Source organism: Strongylocentrotus purpuratus, unplaced genomic scaffold (genome assembly GCF_000002235.5).
Source record: "Strongylocentrotus purpuratus isolate Spur 01 unplaced genomic scaffold, Spur_5.0 spur5_scaffold_10, whole genome shotgun sequence".
In the NCBI taxonomy this organism is placed as follows: domain Eukaryota; kingdom Metazoa; phylum Echinodermata; class Echinoidea; order Camarodonta; family Strongylocentrotidae; genus Strongylocentrotus; species Strongylocentrotus purpuratus.
The window spans coordinates 23,185,345-23,209,012 of record NW_022145595.1 but is presented as its reverse complement, the minus strand read 5'-3'; the positions used below and the strand labels follow the sequence as shown (position 1 = coordinate 23,209,012).

Genomic DNA, 23,668 nt, shown 5'->3' with positions numbered 1-23,668 from the left:
ACATAAGGGTATTTCTTGATGGACCTATGGGTTCGCTGTGTGCAGACTTGTAAACACATTAATTGTATTTCCACCGAGTCTGGTGTCAGCGAATTATGGCCTTCTGCAGCTGCAAAATGGCGACCCACTCCCTTTAACAATAAATGTAAACATTTTACATCCAAGATTCTGACAACCTCTTTCTCCCTGTCTAGGTCTTGCCTGACAGTGGCGGTAGCAACGCTGAGAACCCCTCAGTGGCTTCCCATACCATGTCCTCACAGTCCGATGACAGCGGTAGCAGGAACGGCGAATTCAACCTCGCCATGATGGACGATGAGGACGACGACGACGCCGACATCGTCGAGGAGAGACGGGTGAGGAGAACGATCAAGAGAGAGACGAGCGGAGGAGATGGGATAGGAGCAATGGGAGGAGGAGGAGGAGGGGGGCGAGGTTACTCAAACAATGGGTTCAACGATGAAGAAAGTGCTCTGTAAAAGAACTTCTATCCTCTACATAATATGAGTAGGTCCTCTAGCTATGCATGGTCTACTACTACAATACATGTATGCTTTTTGTACACTTTTGTATGTCAGCTTAATGTTTTGAGTTATGAATATTTAAAGAGTATTCAGATGTATACCAACAGTTGTTTGTCAGCGTTCTTGTCATGTCTTTTTGATTGTTTTATCCTAGCAAGAAAAAAATGATGTCATTGATGCTAATAATGATATGCATGTATAAGTGCTACTGCCATCAGTTAATAGTTAACCATCAGTTAATAGGCAAGTCGTGAGAATTTTTCAATCTGTAATAGGACACAAAAATATGTTGGTCTTTTGACTTAAAGATTTAAATATGTCTATTGCCATTTGACATGAGTTTTCATGTTTTAAAAAATGTGAAAACTTTTGAAGTATAGTAATTTGGTATTTTACTTTTAAAATAAATCAATTCATTATGCACATGCATAATTATTCACTTTGGTATCTCCAATCTTGCAAAATAAGAATCGTTTGCTTACAAATTCAGTAAACGCAAGTGATAATGTTACACTGATGTTAACCCTGTACGTGTCTTCTTGTTAACATTCTTTATTTGTGTATATAAGACAAGTGCATTTGTACTGGCTATTGCAAGATAAGAAAAAAAGTACTTAAATATAATATATAGTTTTTAATATGAACTTACATGTATGTAGAGATTTCTGTAACCGGTGAAGTACATTTATTACCTGTACATTTACTTTGACGACTGCTCATGAGTTGTAACTATTAAAACATGTACATTTTAGCTGCATAATATAGTATTTTTATACTTGACCATCAATATAGTTCAGTACTGTACATGTATATCTTGTATATCTTATAGGCTTTTTTTTTTATCAACAATAAAGTTAAATTATGTATACTAATTAGTAATATTTGATATGTTAAAAGATATTTGATATGGATTCATGTTATTGAACATGAATTTTTTATAGGATTCTAGTCTGAAAGGCTCGTTTTTGGAATTGTTTATTTGAAAATGTTTTAAATAATGAAAACCTTATTTACAGAAATATACATGTTGTAACAAAAAAGAGTAAGAATATGCAATTTTTTTATGAAGCTTATTTATATCTTAGCAGAATCATGCTGTATAGAATGAATTACAATGTAAGAAGATATTTTCATGTGTTGTAAGGAGAATAATCATGATGTTTTTCTTTTTCTTCTGATGCTGTCTTCCACGATAGGTTTGATTTTTCGGATTAAAAAACAAAATGTCCTCGTTATCACTCCTTGCCCTCCAGAATAATCTCAAAATCAAAATTACAAATTCTATTTTATTATTTTTCTTAACAACTATAACAAATGTAAACGTAGTTGACCATTGAAAGTTGGCCTATTAATATTGCAGCTTTCAAATTGCCTGATATGCAGCAAAAGGACCTTACATGTTATTCTTACTTTGTTAAAAACATTTATATTGACAGTATATTCCTAAGAGGACAAACCAGATTGGACGAAATGTCAGTCAAAATGAAAGTGGAAATAAGTTTTCTAATCAACAACTCCAATGTCAATGGTTTCAGAGAGAGAATTCATGTACGTGCAGGTTATTTTCACCCATTTTTAAATATTTCTCATTTTACCCAAGTCATATTTCTAAAAATGTTGAGCCATGCCATAGTACATTATCTTTCTTCAACAGGCTTTGTGCAGAAAAAGAGAAAATACATCATCTCTTATATTGGTAGAAATAGGAATCAAAGAAAAAATTGTATTTGTTGTATATATATATCCTCGTCAGTTATTAAGTGTTAGAATCTGTAACAAAGTATTAACACACAACTCAGAAATTCACTTTTGCATTTTAGTATGTATTTTATTTATTTCCTTTTTAGGTCAAAATGCTAAAAAATTATTTAATAGTATGATTCCACTGTTATTGGCCGTTCATTTCATCCTGAATGTTAAAATATATATAGGAAATGGAAAAGGGACTATAATTCGAGAATCAGCATACAAATTTATTTGTTAACTGATAGTTTGTTAATCTTATAAAGATGTAAAGCGTAGATAAAAATCATAAAAGTTGTAGTCTAATATTTTGTAATTCCATCTAATGCATGTTGATATGAGTCAAGGTAATTGTAATGCAGATTAGTCATGCTTGTAAGCAATATTCAGAGAATAAAACTGCTTCCATTTTTTGAGAAATACCAGGGTGAAGAGTTATAATTTAAGTCTTTCCGTCAAGAATCCGGGGGGGGGGGGGGTACTCAGATTTGATTTGGATGGGGTGTGCCGCTCAAGCCTCGAAACCCCTACCCATTATTAGGGGGCATTTGGGGGCATTTTTCTCGAAAAAATACCCCCAAAACGACCCCCTCCATTTTAATGGTATTTTTGTTAAAAGTGGGACCCATGTTTAGGGATTTTTTGGGAGAAAAAGTTACCCATTAGAGCGGCACACCCGTATATCCTATCATGTAAGTATCAAGCTAGTCTCTATCAAGCTAGTCTCTAGAAAGATTTAAAATATATATATATATATATTATGTATAACCCTCCCCACGAAAATACGATCCTATTTTGAACCCAACCACCACGTGGGAGACAGTGAGCAAGGGATCACAAAAAATAATGCTTTTTACAACACTAAATTTCAGCGAGAGAAAAAACAAAAACAATCAATGATCTACTAATCTCGCGAATATATAATATATGGTCGTTTCTTTATCTTATATACTTGATATTGCAATCAAAATATATCAAAAGTATAAAGATAAACAGCAATGTAAATGATTGAGCAAATGAAAGCAAATACGAGGTCAAAAACAAGACTTGAACTTCATATATATATATATATATATATATATATTAATTTTTTTTAACGGGGGGGATGTTATGTGTAGTTATTTTTAGATTTATTATTTTTCAGTAGGTATATTCGTTTGTGGTACATTTCGCTTATTCCTAATATCATTGCGCTTATGTCGGTTTCGTCATTGGACATCATTAGTTTAAATTTCTCATCGTCATTTAGGTTTTGAAAGTCCCGTACTATATTGTTAAGTTTAGAGTATATTTTAAATGAAAGGGAGAAAGGGGCCAAGGGGTAAGCAACAGGAATTAAGGGAAACAGAGTCTAGAGACGAGCGAGAGGTTGGAGACAGAGGGGTGGGTGGAAGAATGGAAGAGAGAGAGAGAGAGAGAGAGAGATACCTTTCCATCATTTTCCCATCATTTTCCTATCATTTTCCTATAACTAAAAATATTGTACAACCGCATTTCAAAGATGTGATATTCTGATAAATTTCCCTATACATAGTGATGTGATTTTCTTTTCCGTACACTTGATTTAATACTGTCTGCATTTCATGCCCACTTAAAGGCCATACACAATTTATGTATAGAAAGTTTTCAATTTCATTTGGAGTGCAAATTATTTCAACTATATAGCTGAAAATAAAAATGAAAAATGAAGAAAAAAAATAATGAATGAACATTTATTTGACAACATATTTGACATCTGTTCAAATAATACAATTTATGGATGATGATGAGTATTTAAACGTATTCTGTCTTCCTTTCTTTCTTTCTTTTTTTCTTTCTTTCTTTCTTCCTTTCTTTCTTTCTTTCTTTCTTTCTTTCTTTCTTTCTTTCTTTCTTCCTTCTTTCTTTCTTTCTTTCTTTCTTTCTTTCTTTCTTTCTTTCTTTCGCTCTTATTTTCTTTCTTCCTTTCGCTCTTTCGCTCTTTCTATCTTACCATCTCTATCTTTTGGGCATTTTTTTTCTTCACCCCCGGGATCGCCACCCCTGGGTCAACCACTGCGTAGCAAAAGCATACAGATACGGACGGCCCTCTTGGTTGCGATTACACGAAAGTCCAAAATAAGCTATTCTGATTGCATAAAAGTGAAACAAATCAGTCGCGTTTAAACGCAACTTTTTAATGCAAGAAGGTCCTATGTTCTTCAAGTTTATAATGTTAAACATCCTATCTCATTGTGGAGGTGTAGTTATTTTCATCATTGGCGGAACCAGATCGCCGATGAAAAAGAAAACAAACAAGTGATAAAACACGGGAAATGAATGACACCGAAACACATTATAAGCTGCAAGAACTACATGACTAGTTTTTATTATGATTAAGAGAAGTTTCTTATAGAATATTGATTATTTAGTTACGAAAGTTAGTATTTCTACGCGAAAAAAGACATGCTTGTTTAAGGAACGGGTGATCCAGACTAAGGCGTTGTTCAGATAGGGACTTTTAGATTTGCACGACGAGAACGTTGACTGCCACATGTGACATCCTTTTAAGGCAATGTGACGTCCTTTTAAGGCTCTGGCAACAATCTATTAGTCTCGTAGGCCTATGTCTCAGATCACATCTAAGATTTAGTATACGTGATAATTGTATTGAATTTATAGCCCTAATGGAGCTTTTATCTAACTAAACATGAAGTGCAACGACCTGTTTGATGTCAATTTATAACTACTTCACAATACCCTACAATAATGTTACACTATAATAACCATCAAGACTACCTCTGATTTTTCCAGGATTCATCAGATATTTATTAAAAATCTAGAACCTTATTGTGATAGTTACCCTTTAGTACATTGTTCTTCAACCTAGTAATCTTAACAAAATTACGAAAATTCAATTGTTTTGTTGCAAACTATGACGAAGACAAAAGTTAAGTCTAGAACGTTACATATACTTCCAGGATTTTCTTGCCCAAACAACAAATATTCTATGACACAAATATGATTCAGTAATAGGCTACAATTATATTCGATTACTTCATATATTACGTATAATTACGATTTTACTTTTAAACGAACTACCGGTATCATTTTTTCTTCCTCAGTAATGTTCACAACAATTATGGCAGTATTTTACAAGGCACATACTCTTCCTATGCAAGAAGCGCATACAAGAAGTTTATATTAAATGAAAGTACAAAAAACTTAAGACACCATATATAATAGTATGAGTACTGATTACAATGCACTGAAAAACTAGTTGTATTCATTCAGCATTCAACTCAATTTTTTTTTCTTTTTCTATTATGAAGTAATTAAAACAAATAAAATACAATTCAGCAAAGGAGAGATATTTCCTTTGATTTATGCATAATATAGGTTCCTCCTAAAACCTTTTAACCACCATGACACCTTAAAAGGAGCAAGCGCCCCGGAAATACATTAATTCAGAATGACTTTATATTTTTAGAAGAATCTATGTTCTACTTCATTGTTTTCATGTTGCTGTTTTAGACAGGGACATTCCCGTACACATTATATTTCTGTTAATTTTGTGTTAAAGCAGTGAGTGCTTTTCAATAATTAAAAATGAAATATTACAATTTTATTGTCTTTGTGTAAGACATAAACCTGCTTTCCATTGTAAACGAAACACTGTACCGTGCGTTTGCGACTGTGTTGTCTGACGGTGTTAACATCGCCCTTTTAGTTATAGCAAAATACAAAGTGCTTCCGCCATCGCTTGCATGGCTTGTATGGAAGTGCCCAACAGGTATATAGTTGCTCAAATGAATTCTTTGCAAGGTGGTGCCAGTGCATCGGGTAACTATGCAATGGGTAACTATGCACGGCCATGCTGAAGAACAGCCATTGGCTGAAGTATGCAACCGTGCTAAAATATAATAAAACAAACAAACAAACAAAGCAATGGCTAGTACGTACATGAAGAAAGATGAAAGAAAGGAGTGGAAAACTCTTGTAATTAATTTATTCAAACGCATTCGTGAGTTCTAAAGCATAACAATGGGATGTGTAACATTCCGCTTTGAAGTTCCATGCTCCGAACCGCGCTTCCACTGCGGTGAATTTCGGAGGCCAGACACCAGTTTCACATTGATTACAACATATTAAATTACCGGAAAAATTTCAGTGTAAATTTTATATGGGGATTGTATTAGGAATAGTACATCATACAATTTTTCAAATTTAGTACTCCGCCCTGCCCATAATTTGTGTGCCAGAGTTGGTAAAAGAAAAATAAGATCCTGACAAAAACTCAATATTTTAGGATAATGCGCTAATTTGTGCATGTTTTAATGTCCCGTTATTAATTTTAATCCATGATTTACAATCTTCGATAACTTTAAGTATGCGTGTTTTTGCGTGTTTTTTTGTAATTTTGCAGTTGGAAAAAAGGATGAAATTACACCAGTTTGTGTTCGTTTGTTCTACTGATTACACATTCAACAATAAACAGTTGCTGGTATACCATGTTCTGATGTAGGAATTCTAAGAAGCGGGTAGTGCCGGCACAGGACATCCTTCTGGTGCTGTTGTCACAGATGGTAGATCCACACATGGAAGAATTCGAATTCGCAGGGAGAGAGCGAATGAAGGATGGCAAGAAGAAAACAAAAAGAAGAGAATTAATAAGGTTTATCCTTTTGATGAACCATTAATGATAATATAAGAGTACCTAAGTGTGACGTCATACTGTCCACTGTCTAACCATTACGAGCCAGAGCAAATAACACTGAGTTCCTACAGGAAATATATTTATTCAGATGGTCATATCTCAGCCAATACTGAACATATTCAATTGTTTTTCAACATCTGGACATTATTTTTGATGCTTTTTCTGAAAATGAAGAAAAAATTGAGAAATTCTAAAAATAGATTTGTATGACGTCACAGCTTCGGTATGACAGAATTTGACCAAACTGGTTTCACTTGGTCACAACAATGGCGTAGAATATATGGCTCTGGGTAGAACTATATTATAGCTTAAATGAAAAGTCTATTATTGTTTAAGACTACAATTGTCTTCAAAGTTATCGCTCTTATTTTTATTTATGACACGTCTAGTGCACTTTCAGAGCCTAAAATTGCTATGAAGGTAATTTTGATTGATTGATTGATTTTTATTCGACAAGCTTCCAACATACAACAATATACAATAATAACGGATCAGAAATAGGTCAACTTGAACAGGAAAACCCACGAAAGCTCGAGAGCTTATTTCCAGTGGGGTCCCTTACAGACATGTATAAAATTAATAAATTAAAATAGTAATAATTATTTACAGACATAATAAGAAAAATAAAAGAATTACTTATTAAAGATAATAATAATAACAACATTAAACTGATGATAGAAATGATAATAAGTACAAGAAGAAAAGGAAGAAGGAGAAGAAGAAAAAGAGGCGGAGGAAGAAGAGGAAAATAATGATGAATTTGTAGAATTTCTTTATTTCTATATTTTAGACCCCAAAATGTGTGAATATAGATTTAAAAGGATCATACCAATTCAACTCTACTTTTTTTTTTGATACGGTGACGGTTAATTAATTAATTAATCAATAATAACAATACATAGGCCGGCTGGTTGATTTTGATATTTTAATAAGTATATTCTTTCAAATTTGATAATCAGTTTTCATTATCTCACCAAAACAAATTGTGTAGCGCCCTCTGCAAGAACAGAAAAAAGTATCAGCTACTGTTGCATACTGTTGCAAAAGTTACATTTTGCGAATAAGTAAATTCCGACAACAATATAAAACAAATCCAAACAAGTGTAATACCAGCAAATAGAGACGACATTGTGCGGGATTGCTATGTTTTTTCGACAAAAGCAGAGAGAAAGTGCCTATTATGTGTTTATATTCTACTTTTTGAAAGGTTGCCTAAGTGACTCTCGGGCACCCCTATGCTGGAAAGAAACGCACTTTTCAGAAAACTTCACTTTTTCATGCAAAAATGATTTTGCTCTATGCATCGTAAGACAGATTGCGCGGATAATACAATGTTTCCATATGGACCCATGTATCCCTGCAAGCCCCGATGGCATGAAAAGAAAAGAAAATGGGGGGGGGGGCGGCGGGAGAACAAAAGAGAACGAAAGAGAGATACGAGGGTATAAGTAATTAGAGGAGAAAGGAAACAAAACCAGAAGACGGAAGGACCCCACGCAGACTCGTCAATTTTTGTTTGCCAAACAATTCGCCATGAAACAAGAGTATATTAAATACAGCAAGCAAACTGGCTCATAACGTTTTTAAACTCACAACCCCCCCCCCCGAAAATGTATTCTCCAAGTGCCTTACCACATGTATACGTGACTTCCAAATAGGCCTGAGGGTGCGATGCACATCCATTGCCGTTCCAACTACTCCTGGCGTAAGGATAGCATGTTGTCCTGCCGCTGCACCTTTGGTTTTGCCAGGTATCCGTCACATCTTCGGAACACGAGCTGGCTGTGTTGGCTTGACCGCTTGGACATATGATGTTGCCATTCCGCCCGTAGAAAGCGCTGCATATGGTGACATTGTTCGAGCCACAATTGATCGTACCAAATGTACCTTGACACACTGGAGTCAAAATCGCTGTGCAGATGATATGAACAAAAAAACAGAGGGTGGTGAAAATAATGAATTTGGACTTATTCATAGAAATTACATAGAAATGGATTAAGAAATGAAAGCTGAGAGGTGGTATACAGGGGCTTTGAGTTTGAGGGAGGGAGATGGGGGTGGGGAGGGGGGGGGTTAAAACATTCTAAAATAGGTAAGAGAATTGGAATTCAATTTATAATGATACTTTGTTTACCCATGCATGGAAGCCTAATCAGCATCAATGAAGGGCCTTGCAAGTACCCATTTACACCTGGGTGGAGAATGGCAAATGAGTATTAATGTCTTCCTGAGCTAGGTACGTTAGTAGAAGGGTGGGATTCGAACCCCGAACCCTTGGACATGTTGGATTGAGGGTCAAGTGAATCGACCACTATACCACGACACTTAAATTAATTGATAGGAACACAAACACTCACAGGGTCGTGAGTTAAAGTATGATTAACAAATTTACAATTTCCCTTAAGTTTTTCAGTAGTGGGAGGAAAAGCAAGATAAAACCAGATTGCACCTTCAAAAATCATAACTTTCTCATTAATTTTGTAATCGGTTTTTGTTCAAACTTTCCCTGCTTCAGCAAAACCTCTGATTTAAGGGGGACGTTTGGTCCTATCTACTTCTTTTCTCATCGATTTCCCATGAATTGTCTCTTTCGGTCTTTCATTATCTCTCTATTTATTTTCTGTCTATTTATCATTTCCCTTTTTAAAATGAAGGAACGACTTTGAAGGAAATCGAAAGGGAGCTTTCAGAAACGTATTTCACAACCTATATAAATCACGTTCAGATTACGATAATAAAAATAATAATAATATGACAAATTTATATAGCGCTTGTGACAGAAGTTTCAAAGCGCTGTACATGTAAACAAATCAAAATTACTTCAAACAAAATCAATATTACTAATAGAATTAACATTACTCAAATTACCAAGAAAACAAAATATTACCTACATAACTTAACGATATATGTTATTGTCATGTTCGCATGTTTTATTAGAGGATTGATAGGGCTACTGACATTGCCCCAGGTCGACTTTGCGGCAGTGTTTGCAATTATTGCAGATTCACTCCCTTTGTGTGTAATTCGATGTGTAAAGGGGGCTGGTGCTCTCCTCCCCCTATGCCTCCTTTATCTACAACACTGACAGCTACAACCCCAGTAATATCGTCAATTTCTGTAGGTAAACATAGGTCTACATACTTGCTGGTGGTACCGTCGGCTGCATTGTTATTGTTGTCGGCTGCAATGTTGTTGGCTGCATTGTCGTTGTTGCTTCTTCTGTTTAAATCGAAATGGTGCAAAATCATAATACAAGAAAATAAGTAAAATCAATTTCATTTCAGGATGTGCATCATAATCAAATAAACCGCCCAAAAGGATTATTCAATCAATTTATTAGTTCTTCTATCCACTTTTTATCTTCAATAGTTTTTTTTTATTGATTCCAAACAATACAAATCAGTCTTAGAAATAAAATACAGTTGTTTTTCATCTTGATATGAATTCTAAACATATTCATTACACAAATTGTACGATTGATAATTTTTTTTTAAATAAAATCACCATGCGACACACACACACACACACACACACCACCCGCCACACTTCCACATATATACCACACACTGTTCCTAGCCTCCTCAGAATCCCCCAAATTGGAGCGACACGAAAATAGAAAAAATTCTTCGGACTTTTCCCTGCATCCAATATTTCCACAACGCCCTAACACACACAAACACTCATTGACTTGGAATCTGCTGGAAATCATTTAATATTCACCTTATCCCGGAAAAAGAAATCGTAACTCAATTAGAATTTATTTATATTAATGGAGTTTCTATTATAATATTTATTCGCGCGCGCGCTCTCTCTCTCTCTCTCTCTTCCTCTCTCTTTCTTTAGATTAATTACCATCTTGATGGAGAATCTAATTATTTTACTCATGAACGTTTTTGTGCATCCTAAATGACACAATCGAAATTATTTAAGTTGATAACTGGAGTAAAGGCCTATTACCTTCGCAGGTGTACGTGAAATTCAAGTACTTTCTGACACCTTTACACGGCACATCACACACACACATACACACGCCCCGTATACGGACACCTACCCCCTGGACATCCACCCCGGATAACCACCCCCAGTCAACTACCCCCTAGGACAACAACCCACTAGGAAGACTACCCCCGCGTATTATTATAGCCCAGACGTAAAGTGCGCCAGCGCGCAAGCGCTTAAAAAGTGCAATCATGTACAGTAGATGCCCGGCTACCCCCCCCCCCCCCCCCCCACTCAGTGTTATTTAGGGTACGCGTATGCTCGTTCACTCCCTTTGAAAGCACCCCCCCCCCTATCTCAGGGCTGCCAACATTTCTGAAACCCCCTTTCGCCGGCTTTTCGCCGTCTTTTCGCTGGTTTTTCCTGCCTTGGAGACCCCCCCCCCCCCCCCCAAAACAAAAAAAAAAAAAAAAAAAAATCCAGGTGAGCTCTAGTCGATCGAGGGGGACTGGGGGCGAGTGTTTTTACTTTTCAAAATGAAATAATCCTGTATGAGCTTTAAAAGCTAGCAGGAATTTCATGAATTTGATCCCGGGATTTGATCAATTTTTCGATTATATTCAAGATATTTTATAACCCCCTTTTTACATTTTTCAGGAGTCCAAAGAGAGAGAGAGAAAAAAACCTACCCTCTTTTTAACGAAATCTCCGGGTGAAAAGTCAAATACACCCCCTTTTTTTACAATTCTCGGGCCGGATTTTGTCGCACGAAAAAGTATCCCTTTCCTTGAGATTTTAGGAACGCGCATGCGGTCCCTCCGACCCCTGAGTTTGGGGGAGGGGGGGGGGTAGATGAAGACTGAAGTTCCAGGCCTGGCGTGTTCAAGACTTACAGTGGCCGTTTGTCTCTTCAGTTATTTCAAGGTAAGCCTGTACACATTCTTTCAATTTTATATTTGAGAAAGGATTTGGCTGAGGAAATTAAAGAATTCATTAGATTTAATTAATAAACACAGTACATGTATCATTATATGAATTCCAGAAACATTTTTTAAGAGGTGTGAAAACTGTGAACGCATCTGATTGAGAGTGATAAATAATACGGTTACTGTTGCATTGCCCAAGTCCTATTCGGTGGTTGTCATTTGTTCACACCTAAAACTTAAGGGACGAGGGGATGATATTTAGGGGCTGCAATGCATGTGATGTTTGTGTAGGTCTATGAATGAATTAATTTGTTGTTTATATTGAATAAATTGAATTAAATTCAGATAAATAGGGCTTAATAAGAGTCGAAAACGGTGCAGCGAATCGTCTTCTTTCTATAATAATTAAATCAAACGTCTAAGCTTTTTGCGCTTCGCGCGGGAAGGGGGGAACTGAATTCAGACAAGGATTAAGAGTCGAGAACAGTACACCCAATCGTCTGCTTTCTCTAATGATTTAAAGAAACGTCTAGGCTTCCGCGCTTCGCGCGAGAGGGGGAAACTGAATTCAGATAAATAGGGCTTATTAAGAGTCGAAAACGGTGCAGCGAATCGTCTTCTTTCTATAATAATTAAATCAAACGTCTAAGCTTTTCACGCTTCGCGCGGGAAGGGGAAACTGAATTCAGACGAGAATTAAGAGTAGAACAGTACACCCAATCGTCTGCTTTCTCTAATAGTTTAAGGAAACGTTAAGGCTTCCGCGCTTCGCGCGAGAGGGGGAAACTGAATTCAGATAAATAGGGCTTCTTAAGAGTCGAAAATGGTACAACAAATCGTCTGCTTACTCTAATAATTTAATGAAACGTCAAAACTTCCGCGCTTTGCGCAGGAGGGGTAAGCCGAATTCAGACAAAGATTAAGAGTCGAGCACGGTTTAACAAATCGTCTGCTTTTTCTAATAATTTATGGAAAAGTCAAGGCTTACGCGCTTCGCGCGAGAGGGGGGGGGGGTAAACTGAATTCAGATAATTCAGATTTTCAGACCCCTTCGGCCCCGGGTATATAGGGTTAAATTTGTAAATATTGGGACATTTAATTTTGTAGGTAATTGGGGGCTAGTTTTGTCGGTAATCGTTGGCCTCTACACCCCCACTAAAAAAGGTCTAGCGACGCCCCTGACCATTATACATCATTTTCTAAGTGATGGGACTCAAAATAAAGAGTTCGCATCTTCCTGACGAAATACTCAATCTTTATGTTACTACTTGAAAGAGTGTCGTCTTATTTCGGAGTTCATTATAATAAAACACTACAGTTTGCAGCTGTCAGTATTTCAAAATATGTCCAATTCTTTTACTTTATGGTTGTCAAATTTGGCATGTGCGTGCATGTATGTATGCATGTATAAATGTATGTACATGTGCTTGGGTATGTGTGTGTGCGTGTGTGTGCGTGTGTGGGTGTGTTCGTGCTAGTATGTATTTATTTATTTAACCACCCTCTCTTAATCATCTCTTTGCTTTCTTTTCCCATTAATGAATCATATTTCCAACAAAATTGATTTAATACTGGTTTTGCCACAAACTGATGTGGTGTCAGTGCGGCCCCAGACGGCAGAAACGATGTGGATAAGTTCCTTCTCGCATTTGATATCGCTCTCCTGGTTATAACACACAAGTGCAATGTCTAAAGTGAAAGATACACTGTCATTGCGAAGATCAACATTGTTGAAAGGACTGCATGATAACATGATTTGTTACGGGTACACAAAGAAAAAGATAAGCATCTGTCATGGGTATTAAATGCTAGACCTTGTGATTATGAACCGCGACCATCGTAATCTACAAATGGCAGGGGAAGAAGTAGGAGGAGAAGAAGAGAAGGAAAAGAAACAGAAGATTAGAAGAATAAAAAGGAAGAAGAAGTAGAAGAACAAGAAGAATGAGAAAATTTGACCGAAAATCGGTACCTATCCTCACAAAGTATCATTCCCTTAATTTCACCAGCAAGGATGGATAAAAAATAATGTCGAACACGTACGCGACGTACAAAACCATGGACTTATAAATCCATGGTAAATCACGAATAGTTTATACGTTTGCTTTAGGCATGTTTAACTTAAATATTTACAGTTTTAGGTATATCGGGAATGAACTAGAAATTGTTATCAATGTCACGTTGATAAGCATTGATATTTAACTTTCAAAAGATGACATGTAGCCTATACATAGTGAATTCAAAAAATCAAATCAAAACCGAATTCTTGACGTTTCAACATACCTGTAGTTGGTGCTGTGGTCATTTGTGTAGTTGGTGCTGTGGTCATTTGTGTAGTTGGTGCTGTGGTCATTTGTGTAGTTGGTGCTGTGGTCATTTCTGTAGTTGGTGCTGTGGTCATTTCTGTAGTTGTAGGAATAGCTGTGGAATCGGCCGTTGAGAATCGTGCCATTGTTGTCGACGTTATGGTGTCCATTCATGTGCGAATGATGTCATAATTGTAAAGTAAAAACAACTACAGTTAGAAATGCCGAACGTAAATTGAGGTAAATATCACACACACACACAAACACACGCACACACGCACACACACACGCACACATACACATACACAAGCACCGTATCCGGACACTACCCCCTGGACATCCACCCCCGGATAGCCACCCCCAGTCAACTACCTCTTAGGAAAACTAACTTCTAGGACAACTTGTTATGTATATGTTTTGGAGGAAACCTTCCCCCCCCCTCAATTTGTTTTTAATTTTTTTTTTAAATAACAAAAATAACAAAAATAACAAATTTGTGACAAAGGTTGACCCAAAAAAAAGGTGACCTTACCCCCCCCCCCCCCGCCCCCCTCCCTAAAAAAATAAATAAAAAAAAATTAAAAAAAAACTGAACAAAATAACGGTCGGCCAAATTTTAGGGGAAAAAAAAAAGTGCTCTGGAAGTGCCTTACCACATGTATACGTGACTTCCAAATAGGCCTGAGGGTTCGATGCAAATTCATTGCCGTTTCAAGAACAGAAAAAAGTATCAGCTACTGTTGCAAAAGTTACATTTTGCGAATGAGTAAATTCCGACAACAATATAAAACAAATCCAAACAAGTGTAATACCAAAATAAAGCTAACGATTAGTTTATTCATTAGCCGCTCACCCCAAAGCCGCCTGACTACAATGGAACGAGTGAGGACTTAATTGTGAGAGGGGCCGAAACTCGATCGCTATTTTGCTCTTCTCCAAAGCAAATAGAGACGACATTGTGCGGGATTGCTATGTTTTTTCGACAAAAGTACAGAGAAAGAGCATATTATGTGTTTATATTCTACTTTTTGAAAGGTTGCCAAAGTGACTCTCGGGCACCCCTATGCTGGAAAGAAACGCACTTTTCAGAAAACTTCAATTTTTCATGCAAAAATGATTTTGCTCTATGCATCGTAAGACAGATTGCGCGGATAATACAATGTTTCCATATGGACCCATGTATCCCTGCAAGCCCCGATGGCACGAAAAGAAAAGAAAATGGGGGGGGGGGGCGGGAGAACAAAAGAGAACGAAAGAGAGATACGAGGGTAGAAGTAATTAGAGGAGAAAGGAAACAAAACCAGAAGACGGAAGGACCCCACGCAGACTCGTCAATTTTTGTTTGCCAAACAATTCGCCATGAAACAAGAGTATATTAAATACAGCAAGCAAACTGGCTCATAACGTTTTTAAACTCACATCCCCCCCCCCGAAAATGTATTCTCCAAGTGCCTTACCACATGTATACATGACTTCCAAATAGGCCTGAGGGTATGATGGACATCCATTGCCGTTCCAACTACTCCTGGCGTAAGGATAGCATGTTGTCCTGCCGCTGCACCTTAGGTTTTGCCAGATATCCGTCACATCTTCGGAACACGGGCTGGCTGTGTTGGCTTGACCGCTTGGACATATGATGTTGCCATTCCGCCCGTAGGAAGCGCTTTCGATGACGACATTGTTCATGCCACAATCGATCCTACCAAATGTACCTTGACATATAGTCACTGTGCAGATGATATAAACAAAAAAGCAGAGGGTGATGAAAATAATGAATTTGGACTTTATCATAGACATAACATAGAAATAGCGTAGAGGTAGATAGATAAACACATACAGAGGAGAGAGAGAGAGAGAGAGAGAGAGCTGTTACATAGCATGATTACTGTTGCAGAAGTCTCAAGTTTTAAAACTGCTTCTTAAAAATAGCTGTAGAATCGAAGCACGTTACCCGAAATTGATTATCTTCGACTTCTTTGTGTCCATTTACTCAGAAAGAATTTTCTACTGAACTAAAACAAAATCCAACGGCCTCGTGTCTATGATGTCGTTGACATTGTAGATGTCACGTGTGGCGGTTTTTTTTTTTGCCACCCTTTATAGTCTGCTCCTATTTCTTCTTTGTAATATAATAATATTATAATAAAGATATTACATATTATATGAAGCGCCTTTTCATTAGATGCAAAGCGCATAAGCAAGAAATTCTAACAAACAACAAAAAGAGAGAAAATTATCATAATCATGAAGCTTACATTAAATACAAACAGAGAGGAATATACAACAAATGTGAAAAGGTGTCTTTTTAGTAGGGTGATCACACTGCCTGTGCACACACTCTGCCCCATGCACATACACACACACACACACACACAACAGCAGTCAGTTGGTAGAAATAGCAATTTTCGTAAATTTATTTTTAAAAAACTGAACAATATTTTTAAATTGTTATTTCACATATCTTTCAGGCATACCTTTAACTACAATTCTGTGTAGTTTCATTGTTATAGGCATGTGGGAAATATGTTAAATTATTGATTAGAATATTGTCTTTTCAGCCATGTGTGACATGGCCCGCTGATCGCCCATTGACTGTTATTCTGCGTGGTGAAAATGCACTTCAATTTATAAAACTCCCCTACAAAAATGCAATATCCTTAGGTGTTTCACTCATTAAATCAATTTGTTATTTACACTCACGGTAGCCACAACTGTACTGGGGTCACCAATTTTTTTTTTTTCTTCTGAAATTCAGTCCCTGTGGAATGTTATGGCCTGTTGAATTGAATGGTTTCTCGGAAAATCATCATAAATCCTCAAATCTGATATTAAAGAAAAAAAAACTATACTGTGATGTAGCTGAAAGTCTGCAAATTCTTATCATTTGTTCGGCTTTTCTAAATAATTTGTGAAACATATGAGGAAATGCAAGTAATTTCCATCGCCATATTTCATTGAAATTGCAAAAATATTTGGAATTTAATGTTAATATTTGGTGTAAATATGATCTATAAATATATGATTTTAAAAAATGCCAACAAAATGAACAGTTTGACTTTCCTATATATATAACTAGCTGAAATGACCTTATTTGCATATTTGATGAATAATCATAATTTGTTTTTCTTCAAAAATAAATATATTTCCATACCTGTCTGATATACATAGGTTTAATTGATGTATCATGTTCGGTTTTAATTTGGTTACATAATTATGCGCATATTAATTAGACGGACTTTTTTTTAACGGAGTTATTTTCACAATTTTTTCATATCTGCAGATTCGCAAAAATGGCAAAAATTACTTATTTTGTTTGCTTCTGTTTTCAAAACGGTAATAGATATATGAATTTTCTTTTCTGTATTTTTTACCACAAAGATGATATTTTAGTGTCTGATAATTTAATTTATTATTTGTGTCCAAGAAAGTGATGAATTTAGTTGTCAACTTTGTCGAATTTTGCCATTTTTGCCAATTTGACCATTTCTGGCAGGTTTTTCGGTAATTTTGCGATATCAAAAAATGGTATAAAATCACAACGCATTGACCGATTTCAATTCTGTTTTTTTTTTTTTTTTGAAGCTTTCATAAAGTTTGATCATTTGCAATCATTAAATAACATGTGTTTGTTGTACTTATTTTTTGTGTGCTATACCTATTTTTAGACATTTCTTGAAAACTGTCAGAGTGTGGAAATTCTAAGTACAGGGGGTAAGGAGTTCCATTTTATTTGTTTTATTTATTTACTTTTTATTTTTGGGGGGAGGGGAAATAACGGAAAAAGTTTACTGTTTCGAGGGCCCGTGTTCGAGGGACGGTAAATGTTTTATTACTGGCTGATCGTGTATTATAGATGGATGTGTGCGAATGGAGTAGATCACATAGGTACTCTCTAACAAAAATCGAGTGATCACGGACGTCACTCCTCTGGAGAGTGAAAATAGAGTGAAAATAGAGTGAACATTCACTCTTTTCTTCTTAGAGAGCACTCTAAAATCAATCGATTTTCACTCCTAAACAAGTGATCACGGACGTCACTCCCAAGAAAGTGAAAATAGAGTGAAAATTCACTCTCTTTTTTAAGAGAGTATGCTGGGGGCTGATTATTGAGACACTTGTAAGTGAGAGTTAAGGTCTTTATGTATGAAGATCAGTGATGAGAGGGGAGACATGGACACATTTTGGCTTACAATGAACTAGCCGTGCTGCTTTGGTTTGGAGGAGTAGAAGGGAGGGGAGTTAAGATCTTTCAGCGATATACCATTGAGAAAAGAATTACAATTAGCTGGACTGAGACTAGACAAACAAGAGATCTCACAACTTCATGTGAAGAATCTTGATCTATGAACTTCCTTATTCTACTGCAAGTGGAAATTAACAGATTTTCATACATTTGATTCATGATGTGACATATATGCTTGTAAAAGGTAACACCAAATATGCGAACAGATGGTGAAGGTGAAATGATGGTATAATCGTCAATTTTAAGATGGACATGCTGTAACGGAATAGTACACTGCCAAAAGGAAAAAACTGTTGGGTAAATTTACATTTGACCTTTAACATTTGTTTAAAGAGTAGGAGGTAACGGTAGAATGCCCAAACAGTTAGTTAAATCTGTCAGTTAAACTAATATTAAATAAATATAAATGTCTGCAATTTTGTTTTGATATTAGGACATTTTTGTCAACAAAGCTGGTTGATATTTGGATCAACTTAAGTCATAACACAGGACAGTTTTAAGAAATAAGCCGCACATCCTGTTCAGAATTATACATCTAAAACTCTTTGCTATTTTGTCATAAATTTGTTTATACGTTCGTTATTTGGCTGCATGAATATTCATTTATTTCCCCAATGTCGTTTTTGAGAGTACTGTGAAAAAAGGGAAAATGAGAAACGGATAATGATTGTTTTTTTCTTTATTCTAGTCGAAACTAATTTGTTTGATGACTATACGCATTTGTTAGGTTTAAAAACCACTTTTGTCGGTCAAACAATATTATTCAAATATGATCTTAGTCGAAATGACAGTGTCAATAGATATATTATACATATTTAAATTGCCTGTAGAGACTCTACAGGGCTCGAGGTCACTGTATTACCGTTTCTAGTGGGGCGTAGCTAATTTCTCGAATAAAATAATGAATTCATTTTATATCCGTCACCTTTGAATAGTTGCATTATTAGTCCTTATTATCATGTTTCAATATTTGTATCATGCTTTATCATTTACTCACGTTTGTCAATGGTAAGGAATGGCTTTGACATTTAGAATAGGTAATTTAGGCTCTAGACATCGATCTAAATTGAAATTCACACTGGTTATAATTATACACTTTATGATTAAACATGATTGTTCCGTCATTGCCTATTGTGACGTCACGCAATGACGTAATTTTCAGCCACCGTATAGCTAAAACCCAATTGCAAATTAGCAAACTGCACAATTTTCCGAAGGTCAATTTGCAGGTACACAAGGAAAAAGATAAGCATCGTAATCTACAAATGGCAGAGGAAGAAGTAGGAGAAGAAGAAGAAGAGGAAAAGAAGAAGAAGAAACAAGAAGAGAAGAAGAATAGAAGAATAAAAAGGAATAATAGAAGAATAAAAAGGAAGAAGAAGAAGAAGAAGAAGAAGAAAAGATGTCGAATATGTACCAAACCGTCGACTTGTTTACACGTTTCCTTTTAGCATGTAACTTAAATCTTTACAGTTTTCCATTGATGGGAAATGAACTAGAAAATTGTATCAATGTCACGTTGATAGACATTAATATTGAGACCTCGGCCAAAATATGTTTTCAAATGTATACCTGATTCTTGCTTGTGTATATTACATCTTAATGTTAGAAGTTTTAACAAGAATTATGAACAATTTCGTTTGTTTCTAGATAACACAGGAGTCCTAAACATACAGTATTAGGCGTAACTGAGACGTGGCTTTCAGGTGAATATAATACACTGTTTTCTCTCCCTGGATATGATATACTTACAAATAATCGTGAACATATGACAGGTGGTGGTGCAGTAGCATTCTTTGTGCCAAGTCAATTTGAATATGTTACAATTAAAGACATGAAAGTGATGAATGAAATTGCAGAAACTTTGTTTATTGAAATTGCTGATCGCAAAAAGAAGAAAAACTATCTTGAGAGTTGTTATAAGCCACCTCGCAGCAATCATGCTGATTTTCTGGACACTTTGAATAATTCATTACACTATCACTCCGTTCAAAACAAAAAGTGTATCACTATGGGAGATTTCAACCATAATCTTTTAACGAGTGATGCTAATATTCCTGCACATGATTGTAGAGACATATCTCTCTGCCTCTTTCTTGCCACTTATTAATAGACCCACTAGAATAACCCATACTTTGGCAACTCTTATTGACTGAATTTAAAGCTGGCATAGTCCTGTCAGATATTACTTACAAGCATACACTTGGTTTCGTAGCAGTCAGGTAAAACAATCAAACAAAACAAATATTAAAGGGCACTCTTTGCGAAAAAGGTAAACAGATTCTGTATTGAAACATGTGTGTGAAAGAGGAATCAGAAGAAAACATTGGAAAAACAATGTAGCAGAAAGGAAGAAATATAAACAAGACGAAGAAATGACTTACCAGTCTCCTGGGAGTTCACCTGAAAATTAGACCGATATGTGTAAGTTAAATGTTATGATGTGTTAACTTATAACACAAAAGGTAAATACAATTTAAAATTCACTTTTTATTGGCGTTCCATACAATGTAAGCACAAAACACATCGTGCCAGATATGTGAGGAAATTAGGAAGGGTTAGATAAAAGATAAGAAAGTTGCATCTGATCAAAAACAAATTTGCAACTTTGTGACGTATCTTTTGAGCACCACTTCCGCTTGTTGCGCACTTTGAATTCGAAACTTGTCCTTTTATTCCTTTTCCCTTTTCGGAAGAAAATACATAAATATCCTGAAATAATAACAATAGTGGGATCTTGTACAGCGCTCATGTCTGCCAAACTTGTCAATGATAAACCAATAGCTCAACTTTAGCAAGAACGTCATTATGGGACATGTGTTTTTACACACGCATCGTACGAAAAAAGTCTGTTTATTCATTAGCGACAGTAGTGCCATGAAAATGGAAATTTATTAAAGTTTCAGTTCGAAGAAATTAGAAGATGGCTCAAAAATCATGGGAAATAGGTCATAACGTTACAGATGGGCGTTTAATTGACTGCAAAACCCTAATGATTAATAACTGTCTTCTTCTTTATCTTGTTTTTCCCCTTCAAATTTCACTGATTCTTATCTGTTTTTTAACCAAACCAAATTTAGTTTAGGATAAATGCGTCTTCATCAGGAGCAAATCAACGGTAAACATAACTCTTCTCAGTGAAAAAATATATTTAAAGAATACAATATAAAGAATACTACTAACTAACTTAGGGAAAGTTAATATTCTCAAAACATATTAGGCATTCAACTTTGTATAAAGACCAATGTTTAGACTGAATGCGGGCTGGCCAGAGGAATGATATACATGGTCAGTGAAAACATGTACCGAAAATCTTGTTGATCAGGGTATGCAAAAACCAAGGGCCGACGCCTTTGTTGATTTTAATTCTTACGAAACACCAAGAATGAAGAAAAAAAATGCATACACATACCTCTGGCAAAGTTAGGCCTATAAGGGCCACGACGGAAGCCAATATAATAACAATTCCTCCTTTCATTTTGTTGATAGGTGTGTCCTGTCACAAAATCCAGAATGGTGACTGGAAGCTTTAATTGAGCTCTTATATAAGGTGAGCGATCGTGTGATTAACTATTAAGTCACATTTCGTTTTAAGCCATTCATAGCAACCGTTTAGATGGATGAAATTGAAACAAAATATGGGACAACCTATCAATGTAATATGGTTTATTACTCATGAAGTTGTCGGAAATACAAATAAACTGTTAGCATGGTTAGTGAAATCTAACCATGAGCTGCGTCGCTATTGAATCGCTCCATCAATTTGAATTAAGGTTTCAAAATATTTCGTTTTCTCGCCTACTTTTGTTTGGTTTGTTAAAAAAACATACAACCGCATTAAGAGGAAAGGAATTTAAAACAAATAACTACCCTCAAAAACATGGCAAAAAATCAATGGAATTGTTTATTATGCACGTCATAAATAACCTTGGTGATGAAATATATTTATCAATTTTAATCAAGGTTTCAAAATATTTTGCTTTCTCGCACACTTTTGTTTGGTTTGTTAAAAAACATACAACCGCATTAAGAGGAAAGGAAATTGAAACAAATAACTCCCCTCAAAAACACGGCAAAAGATCGATTGAATTGTTTGTTATGCAAGTCCTGTATAACCTTGGTGACGATATATATCTACAATGAAAGCCACAAACGGATTTTTACATTTACAGAAGATATCTTCGCAAATGAGTAAGGCCTTGAGCAAATATTGTGACATTTTTTAGGGACCTCATTACATCAATATCGGCCTTCGAGCATTGGTGATTTGTTCATAATAGTTGGATAACATGTTGACAGCAACACCCCCACGTAAATAAATAGAGAGAAATGATAACTGCGTCATATCCAAGGCTACATGGATTGATTCATTTTAATTTAATTTGCTCTTGCTCTTTCAAGACAAGTAAATTATTTATTTATTAAAAAATAAAAAAAAATAAAAAAAAAATACTATACTGGTATACAGAAATCTCCAACCGTGGATTTTGAGGTCACACGAACTTTTGTAGAAGAACTGAATAACTTTTACTGCAGATTTGATAAGGACTTTACAGTTGAGAATGATATTATTGCCAGTAGTCTTAGAGAGACAGGTTCTGAGAATAGGGTTAACCTCACCGAACATGAAGTGAGGGTGGTACTTGGATCAGTCCGTTCTAACAAGGCCCCCGGTTCTTAAAAGTTCTTAAATTGTGTAAAAATCAATTAGCAGGTATCTTGACCAAAATTTTCCAATGCTTGTTGGAACAAGGAACTATTCCTCGGAAATGGAAAATGTCCTTAATCAAACCCATCCCAAAAGTAAAGAAAGCTACTGAGCCAAACGATTTCCGACCTATTTCGCTTACCTGTAATGTGATGAAGTGCTTTGCAAAGGTGATGCTCAAGCATCTTCTTAAATTCTCATCTTCGCACATGGACCCTATGCAGTTTGCGTATAAGTGTAAGAGGGGGGGGGGTAGATGATGCATTTTTGACATACTTACACAAGATGTACTCTCACCTGGATAAAAGTAAAACGTATGTTAGATCTACATTCGCAGACTTCTCCAGTGCGTTTAATACTATTGCAACTCATGTATTAACGAAGAAATTGGTACCATGTAACGTCCCAACCCAGGTTATTTTATTGATCCAGGACTTCCTTTGCAATCGACCACAGAAAGTGATGATGGGTAATGTTCAATCTAGTATGAGAATTTTGAACACAGGAGCACCTCAAGGATGCGTCCTTTCTCCTGTACTTTTCTCTCTGTACACCAGTGATAGTCGATGTTCCTCAAGTGCGTGTAGCATCATAAAATATGCAG

At 35.8% G+C, this 23,668-nt stretch overlaps 2 protein-coding genes across 8 annotated transcripts in view; one reads left to right on the top strand and one right to left on the bottom strand.

Moving 5' to 3' along the window:
- LOC594236 (cadherin-23) overlaps positions 1–2,687 on the top strand; it is a 154,448-nt gene extending 151,761 nt beyond the window's left edge. For all 6 annotated transcript variants that reach the window (XM_030979823.1, XM_030979822.1, XM_030979819.1 and 3 more), the window contains one exon: positions 195–2,687. In XM_030979823.1, the coding sequence (XP_030835683.1) occupies positions 195–479 (285 nt within the window). In that variant the 3' untranslated portion in view covers positions 480–2,687. The remainder of the gene's footprint in view (positions 1–194) is intronic.
- Positions 2,688–4,584: 1,897 nt separating this feature from the next.
- Positions 4,585–22,107, bottom strand: LOC578871 (G8 domain-containing protein DDB_G0286311). Of its 2 annotated transcripts, XM_030979817.1 has the most exons (8): positions 21,769–22,107; positions 20,741–20,759; positions 15,571–15,840; positions 14,091–14,228; positions 10,084–10,161; positions 8,575–8,853; positions 6,736–6,796; positions 4,585–6,138 (listed from the first exon to the last, which is right to left on the bottom strand). In XM_030979817.1, the coding sequence occupies exons 1-7, from the start codon at positions 21,832–21,834 to the stop codon at positions 6,756–6,758; spliced, it is 891 nt and encodes a 296-aa protein (XP_030835677.1). In that variant the 5' UTR covers positions 21,835–22,107; the 3' UTR covers positions 4,585–6,138; positions 6,736–6,755. The 2 variants fall into 2 exon arrangements, with proteins under 2 accessions (XP_030835677.1, XP_030835676.1); XM_030979816.1 differs by lacking the exon at positions 4,585–6,138 and having other exon boundaries at positions 6,623–6,796; positions 21,769–22,106.
- Positions 22,108–23,668: the final 1,561 nt, after the last annotated feature.

Excerpts from the sequence above, each read along its gene's own strand:
- LOC578871 (XM_030979817.1), bottom strand. The coding sequence starts at position 21,834 with ATGAAAGGAGGAATTGTTATTATATTGGCTTCCGTCGTGGCCCTTATA. Across the intron at positions 14,229-15,570 it reads GGAAGTCATGTATACATGTG|CTATTCCTACAACTACAGAA; the intron begins GTAAGGCACTTG and ends CCGATTCCACAG. Across the intron at positions 8,854-10,083 it reads GCCGACGGTACCACCAGCAA|CGATTTTGACTCCAGTGTGT; the intron begins GTATGTAGACCT and ends TCATCTGCACAG.